This window comes from Hyperolius riggenbachi, chromosome 5, assembly GCF_040937935.1.
Source record: "Hyperolius riggenbachi isolate aHypRig1 chromosome 5, aHypRig1.pri, whole genome shotgun sequence".
Lineage (NCBI taxonomy): Eukaryota > Metazoa > Chordata > Amphibia > Anura > Hyperoliidae > Hyperolius > Hyperolius riggenbachi.
This window is the reverse complement of record NC_090650.1, coordinates 450,543,095-450,570,636: the sequence shown is the minus strand read 5'-3', so window position 1 is coordinate 450,570,636 and position 27,542 is coordinate 450,543,095. Positions and strand designations below refer to the sequence as shown.

The 27,542-nt window shown below is 48.3% G+C and overlaps 2 protein-coding genes across 3 annotated transcripts in view; one reads left to right on the top strand and one right to left on the bottom strand.

Moving 5' to 3' along the window:
* The window catches only part of MTRR (5-methyltetrahydrofolate-homocysteine methyltransferase reductase), a 361,300-nt gene extending 342,832 nt beyond the window's left edge, over window positions 1–18,468 (bottom strand). The window contains exon 1 of the mRNA XM_068238238.1: window positions 18,431–18,468. Within this exon, the coding sequence (XP_068094339.1) occupies window positions 18,431–18,432 (2 nt within the window). The 5' untranslated portion in view covers window positions 18,433–18,468. The remainder of the gene's footprint in view (window positions 1–18,430) is intronic.
* LOC137519291 (leucine-rich repeat-containing protein 14-like) overlaps window positions 1–27,542 on the top strand; it is a 137,651-nt gene that overhangs the window by 97,051 nt on the left and 13,058 nt on the right. Inside the window, exons 1-2 of one of the 2 annotated variants that reach the window (XM_068238236.1) lie at window positions 18,797–19,054; window positions 21,794–22,142. In XM_068238236.1, the coding sequence (XP_068094337.1) occupies window positions 21,823–22,142 (320 nt within the window). In that variant the 5' untranslated portion in view covers window positions 18,797–19,054; window positions 21,794–21,822. Of the gene's footprint in view, window positions 1–18,796; window positions 19,055–21,793; window positions 22,143–27,542 lie in introns of those variants that run through there. The other variant, XM_068238237.1, reaches the window with a different exon arrangement.

Genomic DNA, 27,542 nt, shown 5'->3' with positions numbered 1-27,542 from the left:
TATACACACCCATATACATACACACCCTATACACTGTACACACCCCTATATACACCCCTATACACACCCATATACATACACACCCTATACACTGTACACACCCCGTCCCCTTATACATACACACCCTATATACACACCCTATATACACACACATTACATGCAGACCCCTATATACACCCGTATACATACACACCCTATACACTGTACACACCCCTATATACACACACATTACATGCAGACCCCTATATACATCCCCTATACACACCCATATACATACACACCCTATACACTGTACACACCCCGTCCCCTTATACATACACACCCTATATACACCCCCTATATACACACACATTACATGCAGACCCCTATATACACCCCCTATACACACCCATATACATACACACCCTATACACTGTACACACCCCTATATACACACACATTACATGCAGACCCCTATATACACCCGTATACATACACACCCTATACACTGTACACACCCCTATATACACACACATTACATGCAGACCCCTATATACATCCCCTATACACACCCATATACATACACACCCTATACACTGTACACACCCCATCCCCTTATACATACACACCCTATATACACCCCCTATATACACACACATTACATGCAGACCCCTATATACACCCCCTATACACACCCATATACATACACACCCTATACACTGTACACACCCCTATATACACACACATTACATGCAGACCCCTATATACATCCCTTATACACACCCATATACATACACACCCTATACACTGTACACACCCCGTCCCCTTATACATACACACCCTATATACACCCCCTATATACACACACATTACATGCAGACCCCTATATACACCCCCTATACACACCCATATACACTGTACACACCCCTATATACACACACATTACATGCAGACCCCTATATACACCCGTATACATACACACCCCTATATACACACACATTACATGCAGACCCCTATATACATCCCCTATACACACCCATATACATACACACCCTATACACTGTACACACCCCGTCCCCTTATACATACACACCCTATATACACCCCCTATATACACACATATTACATGCAGACCCCTATATACACCCCCTATACACACCCATATACATACACACCCTATACACTGTACACACCCCTATATACACCCCTATACACACCCATATACATACACACCCTATACACTGTACACAACCCGTCCCCTTATACATACACACCCTATATACACACCCTATATACACACACATTACATGCAGACCCCTATATACACCCCCTATACACACCCATATACATACAAACCCTATACACTGTACACACCCCGTCCCCTTATACATACACACCCTATATACACCCCCTATATACACACACATTACATGCAGACCCCTATATACACCCCCTATACACACCCATATACATACACACCCTATACACTGTACACACCCCTATATACACACACATTACATGCAGACCCCTATATACACCCATATACATACACACCCTATACACTGTACACACCCCTATATACACACACATTACATGCAGACCCCTATATACATCCCCTATACACACCCATATACATACACACCCTATACACTGTACACACCCCGTCCCCTTATACATACACACCCTATATACACCCCCTATATACACACACATTACATGCAGACCCCTATATACACCCCCTATACACACCCATATACATACACACCCTATACACTGTACACACCCCTATATACACACACATTACATGCAGACCCCTATATACACCCGTATACATACACACCCTATACACTGTACACACCCCTATATACACACACATTACATGCAGACCCCTATATACATCCCCTATACACACCCATATACATACACACCCTATACACTGTACACACCCCGTCCCCTTATACATACACACCCTATATACACCCCCTATATACACACACATTACATGCAGACCCCTATATACACCCCCTATACACACCCATATACATACACACCCTATACACTGTACACACCCCTATATACACACACATTACATGCAGACCCCTATATACACCCGTATACATACACACCCTATACACTGTACACACCCCTATATACACACACATTACATGCAGACCCCTATATACATCCCCTATACACACCCATATACATACACACCCTATACACTGTACACACCCCGTCCCCTTATACATACACACCCTATATACACCCCCTATATACACACACATTACATGCAGACCCCTATATACACCCCCTATACACACCCATATACATACACACCCTATACACTGTACACACCCCTATATACACACACATTACATGCAGACCCCTATATACACCCCCTATACACACCCATATACATACACACCCTATACACTGTACACACCCCTATATACACCCCTATACACACCCATATACATACACACCCTATACACTGTACACACCCCGTCCCCTTATACATACACACCCTATATACACCCCCTATACACACCCATATACATACACACCCTATACACTGTACACACCCCTATATACACCCCTATACACACCCATATACATACACACCCTATACACTGTACACACCCCTATATACACACACATTACATGCAGACCCCTATATACACCCCCTATACACACCCATATACATACACACCCTATACACTGTACACACCCCTATATACATCCCCTATACACACCCATATACATACACACCCTATACACTGTACACACCCCATCCCCTTATACATACACACCCTATATACACCCCCTATATACACACACATTACATGCAGACCCCTATATACACCCCCTATACACACCCATATACACTGTACACACCCCTATATACACACACATTACATGCAGACCCCTATATATCCCTTATACACACCCATATACATACACACCCTATACACTGTACACACCCCGTCCCCTTATACATACACACCCTATATACACCCCCTATATACACACACATTACATGCAGACCCCTATATACACCCCCTATACACACCCATATACACTGTACACACCCCTATATACACACACATTACATGCAGACCCCTATATACACCCGTATACATACACACCCCTATATACACACACATTACATGCAGACCCCTATATACATCCCCTATACACACCCATATACATACACACCCTATACACTGTACACACCCCGTCCCCTTATACATACACACCCTATATACACCCCCTATATACACACACATTACATGCAGACCCCTATATACACCCCCTATACACACCCATATACATACACACCCTATACACTGTACACACCCCTATATACACCCCTATACACACCCATATACATACACACCCTATACACTGTACACACCCCGTCCCCTTATACATACACACCCTATATACACACCCTATATACACACACATTACATGCAGACCCCTATATACACCCCCTATACACACCCATATACATACAAACCCTATACACTGTACACACCCCGTCCCCTTATACATACACACCCTATATACACCCCCTATATACACACACATTACATGCAGACCCCTATATACACCCCCTATACACACCCATATACATACACACCCTATACACTGTACACACCCCTATATACACACACATTACATGCAGACCCCTATATACACCCATATACATACACACCCTATACACTGTACACACCCCTATATACACACACATTACATGCAGACCCCTATATACATCCCCTATACACACCCATATACATACACACCCTATACACTGTACACACCCCGTCCCCTTATACATACACACCCTATATACACCCCCTATATACACACACATTACATGCAGACCCCTATATACACCCCCTATACACACCCATATACATACACACCCTATACACTGTACACACCCCTATATACACACACATTACATGCAGACCCCTATATACACCCGTATACATACACACCCTATACACTGTACACACCCCTATATACACACACATTACATGCAGACCCCTATATACATCCCCTATACACACCCATATACATACACACCCTATACACTGTACACACCCCGTCCCCTTATACATACACACCCTATATACACCCCCTATATACACACACATTACATGCAGACCCCTATATACACCCCCTATACACACCCATATACATACACACCCTATACACTGTACACACCCCTATATACACACACATTACATGCAGACCCCTATATACACCCGTATACATACACACCCTATACACTGTACACACCCCTATATACACACACACATTACATGCAGACCCCTATATACATCCTCTATACACACCCATATACATACACACCCTATACACTGTACACACCCCGTCCCCTTATACATACACACCCTATATACACCCCCTATATACACACACATTACATGCAGACCCCTATATACACCCCCTATACACACCCATATACATACACACCCTATACACTGTACACACCCCTATATACACCCCTATACACACCCATATACATACACACCCTATACACTGTACACACCCCGTCCCCTTATACATACACACCCTATATACACCCCCTATACACACCCATATACATACACACCCTATACACTGTACACACCCCTATATACACCCCTATACACACCCATATACATACACACCCTATACACTGTACACACCCCGTCCCCTTATACATACACACCCTATATACACCCCCTATATACACACACATTACATGCAGACCCCTATATACACCCCCTATACACACCCATATACATACACACCCTATACACTGTACACACCCCTATATACACACACATTACATGCAGACCCTATATACACCCCCTATACACACCCATATACATACACACCCTATACACTGTACACACCCCTATACACACCCATATACATACACACCCTATACACTGTACACACCCCGTCCCCTTATACATACACACCCTATATACACCCCCTATACACACCCATATACATACACACCCTATACACTGTACACACCCCGTCCCCTTATACATACACACCCTATATACACCCCCTATATACACACACATTACATGCAGACCCCTATATACACCCCCTATACACACCCATATACATACACACCCTATACACTGTACACACCCCTATATACACACACATTACATGCAGACCCCTATATACATCCCCTATACACACCCATATACATACACACCCTATACACTGTACACACCCCGTCCCCTTATACATACACACCCTATATACACCCCCTATATACACACACATTACATGCAGAACCCTATATACACCCCCTATACACACCCATATACATACAAACCCTATACACTGTACACACCCCGTCCCCTTATACATACACACCCTATATACACCCCCTATATACACACACATTACATGCAGACCCCTATATACACCCCCTATACACACCCATATACATACACACCCTATACACTGTACACACCCCTATATACACACACATTACATGCAGACCCCTATATACACCCATATACACACCCATATACATACACACCCTATACACTGTACACACCCCGTCCCCTTATACATACACACCCTATATACACCCCCTATATACACACACATTACATGCAGACCCCTATATACACCCCCTATACACACACACCCTATACACTGTACACACCCCTATATACACACACATTACATGCAGACCCCTATATACACCCGTATACATACACACCCTATACACTGTACACACCCCTATATACACACACATTACATGCAGACCCCTATATACATCCCCTATACACACCCATATACATACACACCCTATACACTGTACACACCCCGTCCCCTTATACATACACACCCTATATACACCCCCTATATACACACACATTACATGCAGACCCCTATATACACCCCCTATACACACCCATATACATACACACCCTATACACTGTACACACCCCTATATACACACACATTACATGCAGACCCCTATATACACCCGTATACATACACACCCTATACACTGTACACACCCCTATATACACACACATTACATGCAGACCCCTATATACATCCCCTATACACACCCATATACATACACACCCTATACACTGTACACACCCCGTCCCCTTATACATACACACCCTATATACACCCCCTATATACACACACATTACATGCAGACCCCTATATACACCCCCTATACACACACACCCTATACACTGTACACACCCCTATATACACACACATTACATGCAGACCCCTATATACACCCGTATACATACACACCCTATACACTGTACACACCCCTATATACACACACATTACATGCAGACCCCTATATACATCCCCTATACACACCCATATACATACACACCCTATACACTGTACACACCCCGTCCCCTTATACATACACACCCTATATACACCCCCTATATACACACACATTACATGCAGACCCCTATATACACCCCCTATACACACAAATATACATACACACCCTATACACTGTACACACCCCTATATACACACACATTACATGCAGACCCCTATATACACCCCCTATACACACCCATATACATACACACCCTATACACTGTACACAACCCTATATACACCCCTATACCCACCCATATACATACACACCCTATACACTGTACACACCCCGTCCCCTTATACATACACACCCTATATACACCCCCTATACACACCCATATACATACACACCCTATACACTGTACACACCCCTATATACACCCCTATACACACCCATATACATACACACCCTATACACTGTACACACCCCGTCCCCTTATAAATACACACCCTATATACACCCCCTATATACACACACATTACATGCAGACCCCTATATACACCCCCTATACACACCCATATACATACACACCCTATACACTGTACACACCCCTATATACACCCCTATACACACCCATATACATACACACCCTATACACTGTACACACCCCGTCCCCTTATACATACACACCCTATATACACCCCCTATACACACCCATATACATACACACCCTATACACTGTACACACCCCTATATACACCCCTATACACACCCATATACATACACACCCTATACACTGTACACACCCCTATATACACACACATTACATGCAGACCCCTATATACACCCCCTATACACACCCATATACATACACACCCTATACACTTCCCCCCCCCCTATATACACCCCTATACACACCCATATACATACACACCCTATACACTTTACACACCCCCTCCCCTTATACATACACACCCTATATACACCCCCTATACACACCCATATACATACACACCCTATACACTGTACACACCCCTATATACACCCCTATACACACCCATATACATACACACCCTATACACTGTACACACCCCGTCCCCTTATACATACACACCCTATATACACCCCCTATATACACACACATTACATGCAGACCCCTATATACACCCCCTATACACACCCATATACATACACACCCTATACACTGTACACACCCCTATATACACACACATTACATGCAGACCCCTATATACACCCCCTATACACACCCATATACATACACACCCTATACACTGTACACACCCCTATATACACACACATTACATGCAGACCCCTATATACACCCCCTATACACACCCATATACATACACACCCTATACACTGTACACACCCCGTCCCCTTATACATACACACCCTATATACACCCCCTATATACACACACACATTACATGCAGACCCCTATATACACCCCCTATACACACCCATATACATACACACCCTATACACTGTACACACCCCTATATACACACACATTACATGCAGACCCCTATATACACCCCCTATACACACCCATATACATACACACCCTATACACTGTACACACCCCTATATACACCCCTATACACACCCATATACATACACACCCTATACACTGTACACACCCCGTCCCCTTATACATACACACCCTATATACACCCCCTATATACACACACACATTACATGCAGACCCCTATATACACCCCCTATACACACCCATATACATACACACCCTATACACTGTACACACCCCTATATACACACACATTACATGCAGACCCCTATATACACCCGTATACATACACACCCTATACACTGTACACACCCCTATATACACACACATTACATGCAGACCCCTATATACATCCCCTATACACACCCATATACATACACACCCTATACACTGTACACACCCCGTCCCCTTATACATACACACCCTATATACACCCCCTATATACACACACATTACATGCAGACCCCTATATACACCCCCTATACACACCCATATACATACACACCCTATACACTGTACACACCCCTATATACACACACATTACATGCAGACCCCTATATACACCCGTATACATACACACCCTATACACTGTACACACCCCTATATACACACACATTACATGCAGACCCCTATATACATCCCCTATACACACCCATATACATACACACCCTATACACTGTACACACCCCGTCCCCTTATACATACACCCCCTATATACACCCCCTATATACACACACATTACATGCAGACCCCTATATACACCCCCTATACACACCCATATACATACACACCCTATACACTGTACACACCCCTATATACACACACATTACATGCAGACCCCTATATACACCCCCTATACACACCCATATACATACACACCCTATACACTGTACACACCCCTATATACACACACATTACATGCAGACCCCTATATACACCCCCTATACACACCCATATACATACACACCCTATACACTGTACACACCCCGTCCCCTTATACATACACACCCTATATACACCCCCTATACACACCCATATACATACACACCCTATACACTGTACACACCCCTATATACACCCCTATACACACCCTATACACTGTACACACCCCGTCCCCTTATACATACACACCCTATATACACCCCCTATATACACACACATTACATGCAGACCCCTATATACACCCCCTATACACACCCATATACATACACACCCTATACACTGTACACACCCCTATATACACACACATTACATGCAGACCCCTATATACACCCCCTATACACACCCATATACATACACACCCTATACACTGTACACACCCCTATATACACCCCTATACACACCCATATACATACACACCCTATACACTGTACACACCCCGTCCCCTTATACATACACACCCTATATACACCCCCTATACACACCCATATACATACACACCCTATACACTGTACACACCCCTATATACACCCCTATACACACCCATATACATACACACCCTATACACTGTACACACCCCGTCCCCTTATACATACACACCCTATATACACCCCCTATACACACCCATATACATACACACCCTATACACTGTACACACCCCTATATACACCCCTATACACACCCATATACATACACACCCTATACACTGTACACACCCCGTCCCCTTATACATACACACCCTATATACACCCCCTATACACACCCATATACATACACACCCTATACACTGTACACACCCCTATATACACCCATATACATACACACCCTATACACTGTACACACCCCGTCCCCTTATACATACACACCCTATATACACCCCCTATATACACACACACATTACATGCAGACCCCTATATACACCCCCTATACACACCCATATACATACACACCCTATACACTGTACACACCCCTATATACACACACATTACATGCAGACCCCTATATACACCCGTATACATACACACCCTATACACTGTACACATCCCTATATACACACATTACATGCAGACCCCTATATACATCCCCTATACACACCCATATACATACACACCCTATACACTGTACACACCCCGTCCCCTTATACATACACACCCTATATACACCCCCTATATACACACACATTACATGCAGACCCCTATATACACCCCCTATACACACCCATATACATACACACCCTATACACTGTACACACCCCTATATACACACACATTACATGCAGACCCCTATATACACCCGTATACATACACACCCTATACACTGTACACACCCCTATATACACACACATTACATGCAGACCCCTATATACATCCCCTATACACACCCATATACATACACACCCTATACACTGTACACACCCCGTCCCCTTATACGTACACACCCTATATACACCCCCTATATACACACACATTACATGCAGACCCCTATATACACCCCCTATACACACCCATATACATACACACCCTATACACTGTACACACCCCTATATACACACACATTACATGCAGACCCCTATATACACCCCCTATACACACCCATATACATACACACCCTATACACTGTACACACCCCTATATACACCCCTATACACACCCATATACATACACACCCTATACACTGTACACACCCCATCCCCTTATACATACACACCCTATATACACCCCCTATACACACCCATATACATACACACCCTATACACTGTACACACCCCTATATACACCCCTATACACACCCATATACATACACACCCTATACACTGTACACACCCCGTCCCCTTATACATACACACCCTATATACACCCCCTATATACACACACATTACATGCAGACCCCTATATACACCCCCTATACACACCCATATACATACACACCCTATACACTGTACACACCCCTATATACACCCCTATACACACCCATATACATACACACCCTATACACTGTACACACCCCATCCCCTTATACATACACACCCTATATACACCCCCTATACACACCCATATACATACACACCCTATACACTGTACACACCCCTATATACACCCCTATACACACCCATATACATACACACCCTATACACTGTACACACCCCGTCCCCTTATACATACACACCCTATATACACCCCCTATATACACACACATTACATGCAGACCCCTATATACACCCCCTATACACACCCATATACATACACACCCTATACACTGTACACACCCCTATATACACACACATTACATGCAGACCCCTATATACACCCCCTATACACACCCATATACATACACACCCTATACACTGTACACACCCCTATATACACCCCTATACACACCCATATACATACACACCCTATACACTGTACACACCCCGTCCCCTTATACATACACACCCTATATACACCCCCTATACACACCCATATACATACACACCCTATACACTGTACACACCCCTATATACACCCCTATACACACCCATATACATACACACCCTATACACTGTACACACCCCGTCCCCTTATACATACACACCCTATATACACCCCCTATATACACACACATTACATGCAGACCCCTATATACACCCCCTATACACACCCATATACATACACACCCTATACACTGTACACACCCCTATATACACACACATTACATGCAGACGCCTATATACACCCCCTATACACACCCATATACATACACACCCTATACACTGTACACACCCCTATATACACCCCTATACACACCCATATACATACACACCCTATACACTGTACACACCCCGTCCCCTTATACATACACACCCTATATACACCCCCTATACACACCCATATACATACACACCCTATACACTGTACACACCCCTATACACACCCATATACATACACACCCTATACACTGTACACACCCCTATATACACACACATTACATGCAGACCCCTATATACACCCCCTATACACACCCATATACATACACACCCTATACACTGTACACACCCCTATATACACACACATTACATGCAGACCCCTATATACACCCCCTATACACACCCATATACATACACACCCTATACACTGTACACACCCCTATATACACCCCCTATACACACCCATATACATACACACCCTATACACTGTACACACCCCGTCCCCTTATACATACACACCCTATATACACACCCTATACACACCCTATACACTGTACACACCCCTATATACACCCCTATACACACCCATATACATACACACCCTATACACTGTACACACCCCGTCCCCTTATACATACACACCCTATATACACCCCCTATATACACACACATTACATGCAGACCCCTATATACACCCCCTATACACACCCATATACATACACACCCTATACACTGTACACACCCCGTCCCCTTATACATACACACCCTATATACACACCCTATATACACACACATTACATGCAGACCCCTATATACACCCCCTATACACACCCATATACATACACACCCTATACACTGTACACACCCCTATATACACACACATTACATGCAGACCCCTATATACACCCCCTATACACCCCCATATACATAAACACCCTATACACTGTACACACCCCTATATACACACACATTACATGCAGACCCCTATATACACACCCTATACACACCCCTATATACACACACATTACATGCAGACTCCTATATACACCCCATATACACACCCATATACATACACACCCTATACACTGTACACACCCCTATATACACCCCCTATACACACCCATATACATACACACCCTATACACTGTACACACCCCGTCCCCTTATACATACACACCCTATATACACACCCTATACACACCCATATACATACACACTTTATACACTGTACACACCCCTATATACACCCCTATACACACCCATATACATACACACCCTATACACTGTACACACCCCGTCCCCTTATACATACACACCCTATATACACACCCTATACACACCCATATACATACACACCCTATACACTGTACACACCCCTATATACACCCCTATACACACCCATATACATACACACCCTATACACTGTACACACCCCGTCCCCTTATACATACACACCCTATATACACCCCCTATATACACACACATTACATGCAGACCCCTATATACACCCCCTATACACACCCATATACATACACACCCTATACACTGTACACACCCCTATATACACCCCTATACACACCCATATACATACACACCCTATACACTGTACACACCCCTATATACACCCCTATACACACCCATATACATACACACCCTGTACACTGTACACACCCCGTCCCCTTATACATACACACCCTATATACACCCCCTATATACACACACATTACATGCAGACCCCTATATACACCCCCTATACACACCCATATACATACACACCCTATACACTGTACACACCCCTATATACACCCCTATACACACCCATATACATACACACCCTATACACTGTACACACCCCTATAAACACCCCCTATACACACCCATATACATACACACCCTATACACTGTACACACCCCTATATACACCCCTATACACACCCATATACATACACACCCTATACACTGTACACACCCCTATATACACCCCTATACACACCCATATACATACACACCCTATACACTGTACACACCCCGTCCCCTTATACATACACACCCTATATACACCCCCTATATACACACACATTACTTGCAGACCCCTATATACACCCCCTATACACACCCATATACATACACACCCTATACACTGTACACACCCCTATATACACACACATTACATGCAGACCCCTATATACACCCGTATACATACACACCCTATACACTGTACACACCCCTATATACACACACATTACATGCAGACCCCTATATACATCCCCTATACACACCCATATACATACACACCCTATACACTGTACACACCCTTATATACACCCCTATACACACCCATATACATACACACCCTATACACTGTACACACCCCGTCCCCTTATACATACACACCCTATATACACCCCCTATACACACCCATATACATACACACCCTATACACTGTACACACCCCTATACACACCCATATACATACACACCCTATACACTGTACACACCCCTATATACACACACATTACATGCAGACCCCTATATACACCCCCTATACACACCCATATACATACACACCCTATACACTGTACACACCCCTATATACACACACATTACATGCAGACCCCTATATACACCCCCTATACACACCCATATACATACACACCCTATACACTGTACACACCCCTATATACACCCCCTATACACACCCATATACATACACACCCTATACACTGTACACACCCCGTCCCCTTATACATACACACCCTATATACACACCCTATACACACCCATATACATACACACCCTATACACTGTACACACCCCTATATACACCCCTATACACACCCATATACATACACACCCTATACACTGTACACACCCCGTCCCCTTATACATACACACCCTATATACACACCCTATACACACCCATATACATACACACCCTATACACTGTACACACCCCTATATACACCCCTATACACACCCATATACATACACACCCTATACACTGTACACACCCCGTCCCCTTATACATACACACCCTATATACACCCCCTATATACACACACATTACATGCAGACCCCTATATACACCCCCTATACACACCCATATACATACACACCCTATACACTGTACACACCCCTATATACACCCCTATACACACCCATATACATACACACCCTATACACTGTACACACCCCTATATACACCCCTATACACACCCATATACATACACACCCTGTACACTGTACACACCCCGTCCCCTTATACATACACACCCTATATACACCCCCTATATACACACACATTACATGCAGACCCCTATATACACCCCCTATACACACCCATATACATACACACCCTATACACTGTACACACCCCTATATACACCCCTATACACACCCATATACATACACACCCTATACACTGTACACACCCCTATAAACACCCCCTATACACACCCATATACATACACACCCTATACACTGTACACACCCCTATATACACCCCTATACACACCCATATACATACACACCCTATACACTGTACACACCCCTATATACACCCCTATACACACCCATATACATACACACCCTATACACTGTACACACCCCGTCCCCTTATACATACACACCCTATATACACCCCCTATATACACACACATTACTTGCAGACCCCTATATACACCCCCTATACACACCCATATACATACACACCCTATACACTGTACACACCCCTATATACACACACATTACATGCAGACCCCTATATACACCCGTATACATACACACCCTATACACTGTACACACCCCTATATACACACACATTACATGCAGACCCCTATATACATCCCCTATACACACCCATATACATACACACCCTATACACTGTACACACCCTTATATACACCCCTATACACACCCATATACATACACACCCTATACACTGTACACACCCCGTCCCCTTATACATACACACCCTATATACACCCCCTATACACACCCATATACATACACACCCTATACACTGTACACACCCCTATACACACCCATATACATACACACCCTATACACTGTACACACCCCTATATACACACACATTACATGCAGACCCCTATATACACCCCCTATACACACCCATATACATACACACCCTATACACTGTACACACCCCTATATACACACACATTACATGCAGACCCCTATATACACCCCCTATACACACCCATATACATACACACCCTATACACTGTACACACCCCTATATACACCCCCTATACACACCCATATACATACACACCCTATACACTGTACACACCCCGTCCCCTTATACATACACACCCTATATACACACCCTATACACACCCATATACATACACACCCTATACACTGTACACACCCCTATATACACCCCTATACACACCCATATACATACACACCCTATACACTGTACACACCCCGTCCCCTTATACATACACACCCTATATACACCCCCTATATACACACACATTACATGCAGACCCCTATATGCACCCCCTATACACACCCATATACATACACACCCTATACACTGTACACACCCCGTCCCCTTATACATACACACCCTATATACACACCCTATATACACACACATTACATGCAGACCCCTATATACACCCCCTATACACACCCATATACATACACACCCTATACACTGTACACACCCCTATATACACACACATTACATGCAGACCCCTATATACACCCCCTATACACCCCCATATACATAAACACCCTATACACTGTACACACCCCTATATACACACACATTACATGCAGACCCCTATATACACACCCTATACACACCCCTATATACACACACATTACATGCAGACTCCTATATACACCCCATATACACACCCATATACATACACACCCTATACACTGTACACACCCCTATATACACCCCCTATACACACCCATATACATACACACCCTATACACTGTACACACCCCGTCCCCTTATACATACACACCCTATATACACACCCTATACACACCCATATACATACACACCCTATACACTGTACACACCCCTATATACACCCCTATACACACCCATATACATACACACCCTATACACTGTACACACCCCGTCCCCTTATACATACACACCCTATATACACACCCTATACACACCCATATACATACACACCCTATACACTGTACACACCCCTATATACACCCCTATACACACCCATATACATACACACCCTATACACTGTACACACCCCGTCCCCTTATACATACACACCCTATATACACCCCCTATATACACACACATTACATGCAGACCCCTATATACACCCCCTATACACACCCATATACATACACACCCTATACACTGTACACACCCCTATATACACCCCTATACACACCCATATACATACACACCCTATACACTGTACACACCCCTATACACACCCATATACATACACACCCTGTACACTGTACACACCCCGTCCCCTTATACATACACACCCTATATACACCCCCTATATACACACACATTACATGCAGACCCCTATATACACCCCCTATACACACCCATATACATACACACCCTATACACTGTACACACCCCTATATACACCCCTATACACACCCATATACATACACACCCTATACACTGTACACACCCCTATATACACCCCCTATACACACCCATATACATACACACCCTATACACTGTACACACCCCTATATACACCCCTATACACACCCATATACATACACACCCTATACACTGTACACACCCCTATATACACCCCTATACACACCCATATACATACACACCCTATACACTGTACACACCCCGTCCCCTTATACATACACACCCTATATACACCCCCTATATACACACACATTACATGCAGACCCCTATATACACCCCCTATACACACCCATATACATACACACCCTATACACTGTACACACCCCTATATACACACACATTACATGCAGACCCCTATATACACCCCCTATACACACCCATATACATACACACCCTATACACACCCCTATATACACACACATTACATGCAGACCCCTATATACATCCCCTATACACACCCATATACATACACACCCTATACACTGTACACACCCCGTCCCCTTATACATACACACCCTATATACACCCCCTATATACACACACATTACATGCAGACCCCTATATACACCCCCTATACACACCCATATACATACACACCCTATACACTGTACACACCCCTATATACACCCCTATACACACCCATATACATACACACCCTATACACACCCATATACATACACACCCTATACACTGTACACACCCCGTCCCCTTATACATACACACCCTATATACACCCCCTATATACACACACATTACATGCAGACCCCTATATACACCCCCTATACACACCCATATACATACACACCCTATACACTGTACATACCCCTATATACACACACATTACATGCAGACCCCTATATACACCCCCTATACACACCCATATACATACACACCCTATACACTGTACACACCCCGTCCCCTTATACATACACACCCTATATACACCCCCTATATACACACACATTACATGCAGACCCCTATATACACCCCCTATACACACCCATATACATACACACCCTATACACTGTACATACCCCTATATACACACACATTACATGCAGACCCCTATATACACCCCCTATACACACCCATATACATACACACCCTATACACTGTACACACCCCGTCCCCTTATACATACACACCCTATATACACCCCCTATATACACACACATTACATGCAGACCCCTATATACACCCCCTATACACACCCTATACACTGTACACACCCCGTCCCCTATATACATCCCCTATATACATCCCCTGTACACACACATTACATGCAGACTCCTATATACACTTCTAATCAGCAGCTTCCGCTACCTCGTGCTCAGCGCAGGGCGGAGTCCCACCGAGCAAGCCACGCCCTCCCGTCACTGACGCGTCACACCGAGGAAGCCACGCCCTCACCGTCACTGACGCGTCACACCAAGGAAGCCACGCCCTCCCCGTCACTGACGCGTCAAACCGAGGAAACCACGCCCTCCCGTCACTGAGGCGTCACACCGAGGAAGCCACGCCCTCTCCGTCACTGAGGCGTCACACCGAGGAAGCCACGCCCTCTCCGTCACTGACGCGTCACACCGAGGAAACCACGCCCTCCCGTCACTTAGGCGTCACACCAAGGAAGCCACGCCCTCACCGTCACTGACGCGTCACACCAAGGAAGCCACGCCCTTCCGCCACTGAAGCGTCACACCGAGGTCGCGTGACGCAGCGCGCTCACTGCAGAGGGAAGGGGAGGAGCGATGAGGCGTCATTACGCAAGAGGCGTGCTCCGTGCTGGGAGCTTCCTAGTGTAATAACCAGGGGGTATAATAATAATAATAGGCCCGTGTGACGTCACTACACCCGGTGCTGGAGGAGGAGGAGCAGAGTCTGGGGGCTGCGGAGGGACAGGTGAGCCGGTTAGCGGGGAGGGGGGTTGGGGAGTCTGCTCCTCTGCACGTCTGCCTTCCTGTAGCCTGGCCCTGCCTGCCCTTCCCCCCCCCCCCCACCCCTGCCCAACTGTCCTCTCCCCCGCCTATCTGCCTCCCCTCCTCCACCTAGCTGTCCCCTCCCCCGCCTAGCTGTCCCTTCCCCCGCCTCCCCTCCCCCGCCTAGCTGTCCCCTCCCCCGCCTACCTGCCTCCTCACCTAGCTGTCCCTTCCCCCGCCTACCTGCCTTCCCTCCCCCGCCTAGCTGTCCCTTCCCCCGCCTACCTGCCTCCCCCGCCTAGCTGTCCCCTCCCCCGCCTACCTGCCTCCCCACCTAGCTGTCCCCTCCCCCGCCTACCTGCCTTCCCTCCCCCGCCTACCTGCCTCCCCTCGCCCGCCCAACTGTCCCCTCACCCGCCTATCTGCCTCCCCTCCTCCACCTAGCTGTCCCCTCCCCCGCCTAGCTGTCCCCTCCCCCGCCTACCTGCCTCCCCACCTAGCTGTCCCCTCCCCCGCCTACCTGCCTCCCCTCCCCCGCCTACCTGCCTCCCCTCGCCCGCCTAGCTGTCCCCTCCCCCGCCTACCTGCCTCCCCTCCCCACCTAACTGTCCCCTCCCCAGCCTACCTGCCTACCCTCCCCCGCCCAACTGTCCCCTCCCCCGCCTATCTGCCTCCCCTCCTCCACCTAGCTGTCCCCTCCCCCGCCTAGCTGTCCCTTCCCCCGCCTCCCCTCCTCCGCCTAGCTGTCCCCTCCCCCGCCTACCTGCCTCCTCACCTAGCTGTCCCTTCCCCCGCCTACCTGCCTTCCCTCCCCCGCCTAGCTGTCCCCTCCCCCGCCTACCTGCCTCCCCACCTAGCTGTCCCCTCCCCCGCCTACCTGCCTTCCCTCCCCCGCCTACCTGCCTCCCCTCGCCCGCCTAGCTGTCCCCTCCCCCGCCTACCTGCCTCCCCTCCCCACCTAACTGTCCCCTCCCCAGCCTACCTGCCTACCCTCCCCCGCCCAACTGTCCCCTCCCCCGCCTATCTGCCTCCCCTCCTCCACCTAGCTGTCCCCTCCCCGCCTAGCTGTCCCTTCCCCCGCCTCCCCTCCTCCGCCTAGCTGTCCCCTCCCCCGCCTACCTGCCTCCTCACCTAGCTGTCCCTTCCCCCGCCTACCTGCCTTCCCTCCCCCGCCTAGCTGTCCCTTCCCCCGCCTACCTGCCTCCCCCGCCTACCTGTCCCCCCGCCTCCCCTCCCCCGCCTAGCTGTCCCCTCCCCCGCCTACCTGCCTCCTCACCTACCTGCCTACCCTCCCCAGCCTACCTGCCTACCCTCCCCACCTAGCTGTCCCCTCCCCAGCCTACCTGCCTCCCCTCCCCACCTAGCTGTCCCCTCCCCCGCCTACTTGCCTCCCCTCCCCACCTAGCTGTCCCCTCCCCCGCCTACCTGCCTCCCCTCCCCCGCCTAGCTGTCCCCTCCCCAGCCTACCTGCCTCCGCTCCCCCGCCTCCCTGCCTAGCTTTCCCCTCCCCTGCCTACCTGCCTTCCCTAACTTCCTGTATCCTCCCTGCCCAACTGTCCCCTCCCCCACCTACCTGCCTCTCCGTCTAGCTGTCCCCTCCCCCACCTACCTGCCTCCCCTCCCCGCCTACCTGCTTTTCCTACCTTCCAGTATCCTCCCCTGCCCAGCTGTTCCCTCCCTGGCATCCCCTTCTCCGCCTAGCTGTTCCATCCCCTGCTCACCTGTATCCCCCACCTACCTGCCTCCTCTCCCCCGCCTAGCTGTCCCCTCCCCGCCTACCTGCTTTCCCTACTTTCCAGCATCCTCCCCTGCCCACCTTCCCTGGCATCCCCTTCCCCACCTAGCTGTCTCCCCCGCCTACCTGCCTCCTCGCTTCCACCTAGCTGTGCCCTCCCCTGCCTACCTGCCTTCCTATATCCTCCCCGGCCATTATACCTGTTTATTAGCAGGGAGATTGGGGCGGCAGCCTGCTCCTCTACACAGCTCCCTCCCTATAGCCTGGCCAGCCTCCCCTGCTTAGCTGTCCCTTCCCCACCTACCTGCCTCCCTTCCCCCGCCTATCTGCCTTCCCTACCTTCCTATAAGCTCCCGGCTATTATACCTGTTTATCAGCAGGGAAATGGGGGCGGCCTGCTCCTCTACACAGCTGCCTTCCTGTAGCCTGACCCTGCTTCCCCTTGCCCGCCTAGCTTTCTTCCCTACCCCCCGCCAACCTGTCATCCCTACCTTCCTGTATCCTCCCCAACCCTGACCAGCTGTTCCCTCCCAGCTTAGCTGTCCCGTTCTAACTGCCTTCCCTACCTTCCAGTTTCCTCCCCTGCCCAGCTGTTCCCTTCTCTGCCTCCCCTTCCTTCATATACATCCTCTCCTCCCTGACCTTAGCTGATCCCTCCCACTTCTACCTGACCCCCTACCTTCCTATATCCTTCCCTCCCCCCCACAACCTCCAGTACTTAAGTGGATACAGTAGAATCTGTTTATAGTAAACTTCAAGGAACCAGGAAAAGATATATATATATATATATATATATGGCGAATAAAGTGATTCTGATTCTGATTCTGATTCTGATTCTGATATATATATATATATATATATATATATATATATATATATATATATATATATATATATATATTATATCAGAATTGGTCATAAGAGTTTAGTATAGCAAGATTCTACTGTATCCATCTCCTGTTCTCAGCTCCTGCTGTCTTTTCACAGGGATGATGATGCTGGAGGCCTCCTGAGTGATGGCATCGCTGGTATTCCTGTCTGCACAGAAGGTGGTTTGTGACCACACCTCTCTCCGCCAAGCGCTGGATTTTGTGCCCAAAGAACTCTATCCAGTGCTATTTAAAGCTGCCTTTCTGGGCAAGAGGACCTTAGTGCTTCAGGATCTCGTCCATCAATGGCCATTTCCCATCCTGAGCTTCCAGAAACTTCTGCAGCGAGATGGAAGCTGCAACCCCAGCCAGATCCAAGAGAAGCCGAGCCGCCTTTCTATACAGACGGTGATATTGGGTGTGATGGCTTACCTGGGAGACATGCTGAATGCTGCTGGCCCTGAGAGGTAGTGCCATATAGTTCCATATGTTGTGCTTCCATCCAGCAGGAGTAGGAACATATACACAGTGCCAGATAGTGGCCACCATTCTCAGTTCCTGTGGCTGAATGTGGCACGCAGGGCCGGCCCCAGTCTTCACATAACATTGTGAGGGGAACATAAGCCTAGGATCCTAAGACTGAATGTGGCACGCAGGGCCGGCCCCAATCTTCACATAACATTGTGAGAGGAACATAAGCCTGGGATCCTAAGACTGAATGTGGCACGCAGGGCCGGCCCCAGTCTTCACATAACATTGTGAGGGGAACATAAGCCTGGGATCCTAAGACTGAATGTGGCACGCAGGGCCGGCCCCAGTCTTCACATAACATTGTGAGAGGAACATAAGCCTGGGATCCTAAGACTGAATGTGGCACGCAGGGCCGGCCCCAGTCTTCACATAACACTGTGAGGGGAACATAAGCCTGGGATCCTAAGACTGAATGTGGCACGCAGGGCCGGCCCCAGTCTTCACATAACATTGTGAGGGGAACATAAGCCTGGGATCCTAAGACTGAATGTGGCACGCAGGGCCGGCCCCAGTCTTCACATAACATTGTGAGGGGAACATAAGCCTGGGATCCTAAGACTGAATGTGGCACACAGGGCCGGCCCCAGTCTTCACATAACATTGTGAGGGGAACATAAGCCTGGGATCCTAAGACTGAATGTGGCACGCAGGGCCGGCCCCAGTCTTCACATAACATTGTGAGGGGAACATAAGCCTGGGATCCTAAGACTGAATGTGGCACGCAGGGCCGGCCCCAGTCTTCACATAACATTGTGAGGGGAACATAAGCCTGGGATCCTAAGACTGAATGTGGCACGCAGGGCCGGCCCCAGTCTTCACATAACATTGTGAGGGGAACATAAGCCTGGGATCCTAAGACTGAATGTGGCACGCAGGGCCGGCCCCAGTCTTCACATAACATTGTGAGGGGAACATAAGCCTGGGATCCTAAGACTGAATGTGGCACGCAGGGCCGGCCCCAGTCTTCACATAACATTGTGAGGGGAACATAAGCCTGGGATCCTAAGACTGAATGTGGCACACAGGGCCGGCCCCAGTCTTCACATAACATTGTGAGGGGAACATAAGCCTAGGATCCTAAGACTGAATGTGGCACGCAGGGCCGGCCCCAGTCTTCACATAACATTGTGAGGGGAACATAAGCCTGGGATCCTAAGACTGAACGTGGCACGCAGGGCCGGCCCCAGTCTTCACATAACATTGTGAGGGGAACATAAGCCTGGGATCCTAAGACTGAATGTGGCACGCAGGGCCGGCCCCAGTCTTCACATAACACTGTGAGGGGAACATAAGCCTGGGATCCTAAGACTGAATGTGGCACGCAGGGCCGGCCCCAGTCTTCACATAACATTGTGAGAGGAACATAAGCCTAGGATCCTAAGACTGAATGTGGCACGCAGGGCCGGCCCCAGTCTTCACATAACATTGTGAGGGGAACATAAGCCTGGGATCCTAAGACTGAATGTAGCACGCAGGGCCGGCCCCAGTCTTCACATAACATTGTGAGGGGAACATAAGCCTGGGATCCTAAGACTGAATGTAGCACGCAGGGCCGGCCCCAGTCTTCACATAACATTGTGAGGGGAACATAAGCCTGGGATCCTAAGACTGAATGTGGCACGCAGGGCCGGCCCCAGTCTTCACATAACATTGTGGGGGGAACATAAGCCTGGGATCCTAAGACTGAATGTGGCACGCAGGGCCGGCCCCAGTCTTCACATAACATTGTGAGGGGTACATAAGCCTAGGATCCTAAGACTGAACGTGGCACGCAGGGCCGGCCCCAGTCTTCACATAACATTGTGAGGGGAACATAAGCCTAGGATCCTAAGACTGAACGTGGCACGCAGGGCCGGCCCCAGTCTTCACATAACAGTGTGAGGGGAACATAAGCCTGGGATCCTAAGACTGAATGTGGCACGCAGGGCCGGCCCCAGTCTTCACATAACATTGTGAGGGGAACATAAGCCTAGGATCCTAAGACTGAATGTGGCACGCAGGGCCGGCCCCAGTCTTCACATAACATTGTGAGGGGAACATAAGCCTGGGATCCTAAGACTGAATGTGGCACGCAGGGCCGGCCCCAGTCTTCACATAACATTGTGAGGGGAACATAAGCCTAGGATCCTAAGACTGAATGTGGCACGCAGGGCCGGCCCCAGTCTTCACATAACATTGTGAGGGGAACATAAGCCTGGGATCCTAAGACTGAATGTGGCACGCAGGGCCGGCCCCAGTCTTCACATAACACTGTGAGGGTAACATAAGCCTAGGATCCTAAGACTGAATGTGGCACGCAGGGCCGGCCCCAGTCTTCACATAACACTGTGAGGGGAACATAAGCCTAGGATCCTAAGACTGAATGTGGCACGCAGGGCTGGCCCCAGTCTTCACATAACATTGTGGGGGGAACATAAGCCTGGGATCCTAAGACTGAATGTGGCACGCAGGGCCAGCCCCAGTCTTCACATAACATTGTGGGGGGAACATAAGCCTAGGATCCTAAGACTGAATGTGGCACGCAGGGCCGGCCCCAGTCTTCACATAACACTGTGAGGGGAACATATGCCTGGGATCCTAAGACTGAATGTGGCACGCAGGGCCGGCCCCAGTCTTCACATAACATTGTGAGGGGAACATAAGCCTGGGATCCTAAGACTGAATGTGGCACACAGGGCCGGCCCCAGTCTTCACATAACATTGTGGGGGGAACATAAGCCTGGGATCCTAAGACTGAATGTGGCACGCAGGGCCGGCCCCAGTCTTCACATAACATTGTGAGGGGAACATAAGCCTAGGATCCTAAGACTGAATGTGGCACGCAGGGCCGGCCCCAGTCTTCACATAACATTGTGAGGGGAACATAAGCCTGGGATCCTAAGACTGAATGTGGCACGCAGGGCCGGCCCCAGTCTTCACATAACATTGTGAGGGGAACATAAGCCTGGGATCCTAAGACTGAATGTGGCACGCAGGGCCGGTCCCAGTCTTCACATAACATTGTGAGGGGAACATAAGCCTAGGATCCTAAGACTGAATGTGGCACGCAGGGCCGGCCCCAGTCTTCACATAACACTGTGGGGGGAACATAAGCCTGGGATCCTAAGACTGAATGTGGCACGCAGGGCCGGCCCCAGTCTTCACATAACACTGTGGGGGAACATAAGCCTAGGATCCTAAGACTGAATGTGGCACGCAGGGCCGGCCCCAGTCTTCACATAACACTGTGGGGGGAACATAAGCCTGGGATCCTAAGACTGAATGTGGCACGCAGGGCCGGCCCCAGTCTTCACATAACACTGTGGGGGAACATAAGCCTAGGATCCTAAGACTGAATGTGGCACGCAGGGCCGGCCCCAGTCTTCACATAACATTGTGAGGGGAACATAAGCCTAGGATCCTAAGACTGAATGTGGCACGCAGGGCCGGCCCCAGTCTTCACATAACATTGTGAGGGGAACATAAGCCTAGGATCCTAAGACTGAATGTGGCACGCAGGGCCGGCCCCAGTCTTCACATAACATTGTGGGGGGAACATAAGCCTAGGATCCTAAGACTGAATGTGGCACGCAGGGCCGGCCCCAGTCTTCACATAACACTGTGAGGGGAACATAAGCCTGGGATCCTAAGACTGAATGTGGCACGCAGGGCCGGCCCCAGTCTTCACATAACATTGTGAGGGGAACATAAGCCTAGGATCCTAAGACTGAATGTGGCACGCAGGGCCGGCCCCAATCTTCACATAACATTGTGAGGGGAACATAAGCCTGGGATCCTAAGACTGAATGTGGCACGCAGGGCCGGCCCCAGTCTTCACATAACACTGTGAGGGGAACATAAGCCTGGGATCCTAAGACTGAATGTGGCACGCAGGGCCGGCCCCAATCTTCACATAACATTGTGAGGGGAACATAAGCCTAGGATCCTAAGACTGAATGTGGCACGCAGGGCCGGCCCCAGTCTTCACATAACATTGTGAGGGGAACATAAGCCTAGGATCCTAAGACTGAATGTGGCACGCAGGGCCGGCCCCAGTCTTCACATAACATTGTGAGGGGAACATAAGCCTAGGATCCTAAGACTGAATGTGGCACGCAGGGCCGGCCCCAGTCTTCACATAACATTGTGAGGGGAACATAAGCCTGGGATCCTAAGACTGAATGTGACACGCAGGGCCGGCCCCAGTCTTCACATAACACTGTGAGGGGAACATAAGCCTGGGATCCTAAGACTGAATGTGGCACGCAGGGCCGGCCCCAGTCTTCACATAACATTGTGAGGGGAACATAAGCCTGGGATCCTAAGACTGAATGTGACACGCAGGGCCGGCCCCAGTCTTCACATAACACTGTGAGGGGAACATAAGCCTGGGATCCTAAGACTGAATGTGGCACGCAGGGCCGGCCCCAGTCTTCACATAACATTGTGAGGGGAACATAAGCCTGGGATCCTAAGACTGAATGTGGCACGCAGGGCCGGCCCCAGTCTTCACATAACACTGTGAGGGGAACATAAGCCTGGGATCCTAAGACTGAATGTGGCACGCAGGGCCGGCCCCAGTCTTCACATAACATTGTGAGGGGTACATAAGCCTAGGATCCTAAGACTGAATGTGGCACGCAGGGCCGGCCCCAGTCTTCACATAACATTGTGAGGGGTACATAAGCCTAGGATCCTAAGACTGAATGTGGCACGCAGGGCCGGCCCCAGTCTTCACATAACATTGTGAGGGGAACATAAGCCTGGGATCCTAAGACTGAATGTGGCACGCAGGGCCGGCCCCAGTCTTCACATAACATTGTGAGGGGAACATAAGCCTAGGATCCTAAGACTGAATGTGGCACGCAGGGCCGGCCCCAGTCTTCACATAACATTGTGAGGGGAACATAAGCCTGGGATCCTAAGACTGAATGTGGCACGCAGGGCCGGCCCCCAGTCTTCACATAACATTGTGAGGGGTACATAAGCCTAGGATCCTAAGACTGAACGTGGCACGCAGGGCCGGCCCCAGTCTTCACATAACATTGTGAGGGGAACATAAGCCTAGGATCCTAAGACTGAACGTGGCACGCAGGGCCGGCCCCAGTCTTCACATAACACTGTGAGGGGAACATATGCCTGGGATCCTAAGACTGAATGTGGCACGCAGGGCCGGCCCCAGTCTTCACATAACATTGTGAGGGGAACATAAGCCTAGGATCCTAAGACTGAATGTGGCACGCAGGGCCGGCCCCAGTCTTCACATAACATTGTGAGGGGAACATAAGCCTAGGATCCTAAGACTGAATGTGGCACGCAGGGCCGGCCCCAGTCTTCACATAACATTGTGAGGGGTA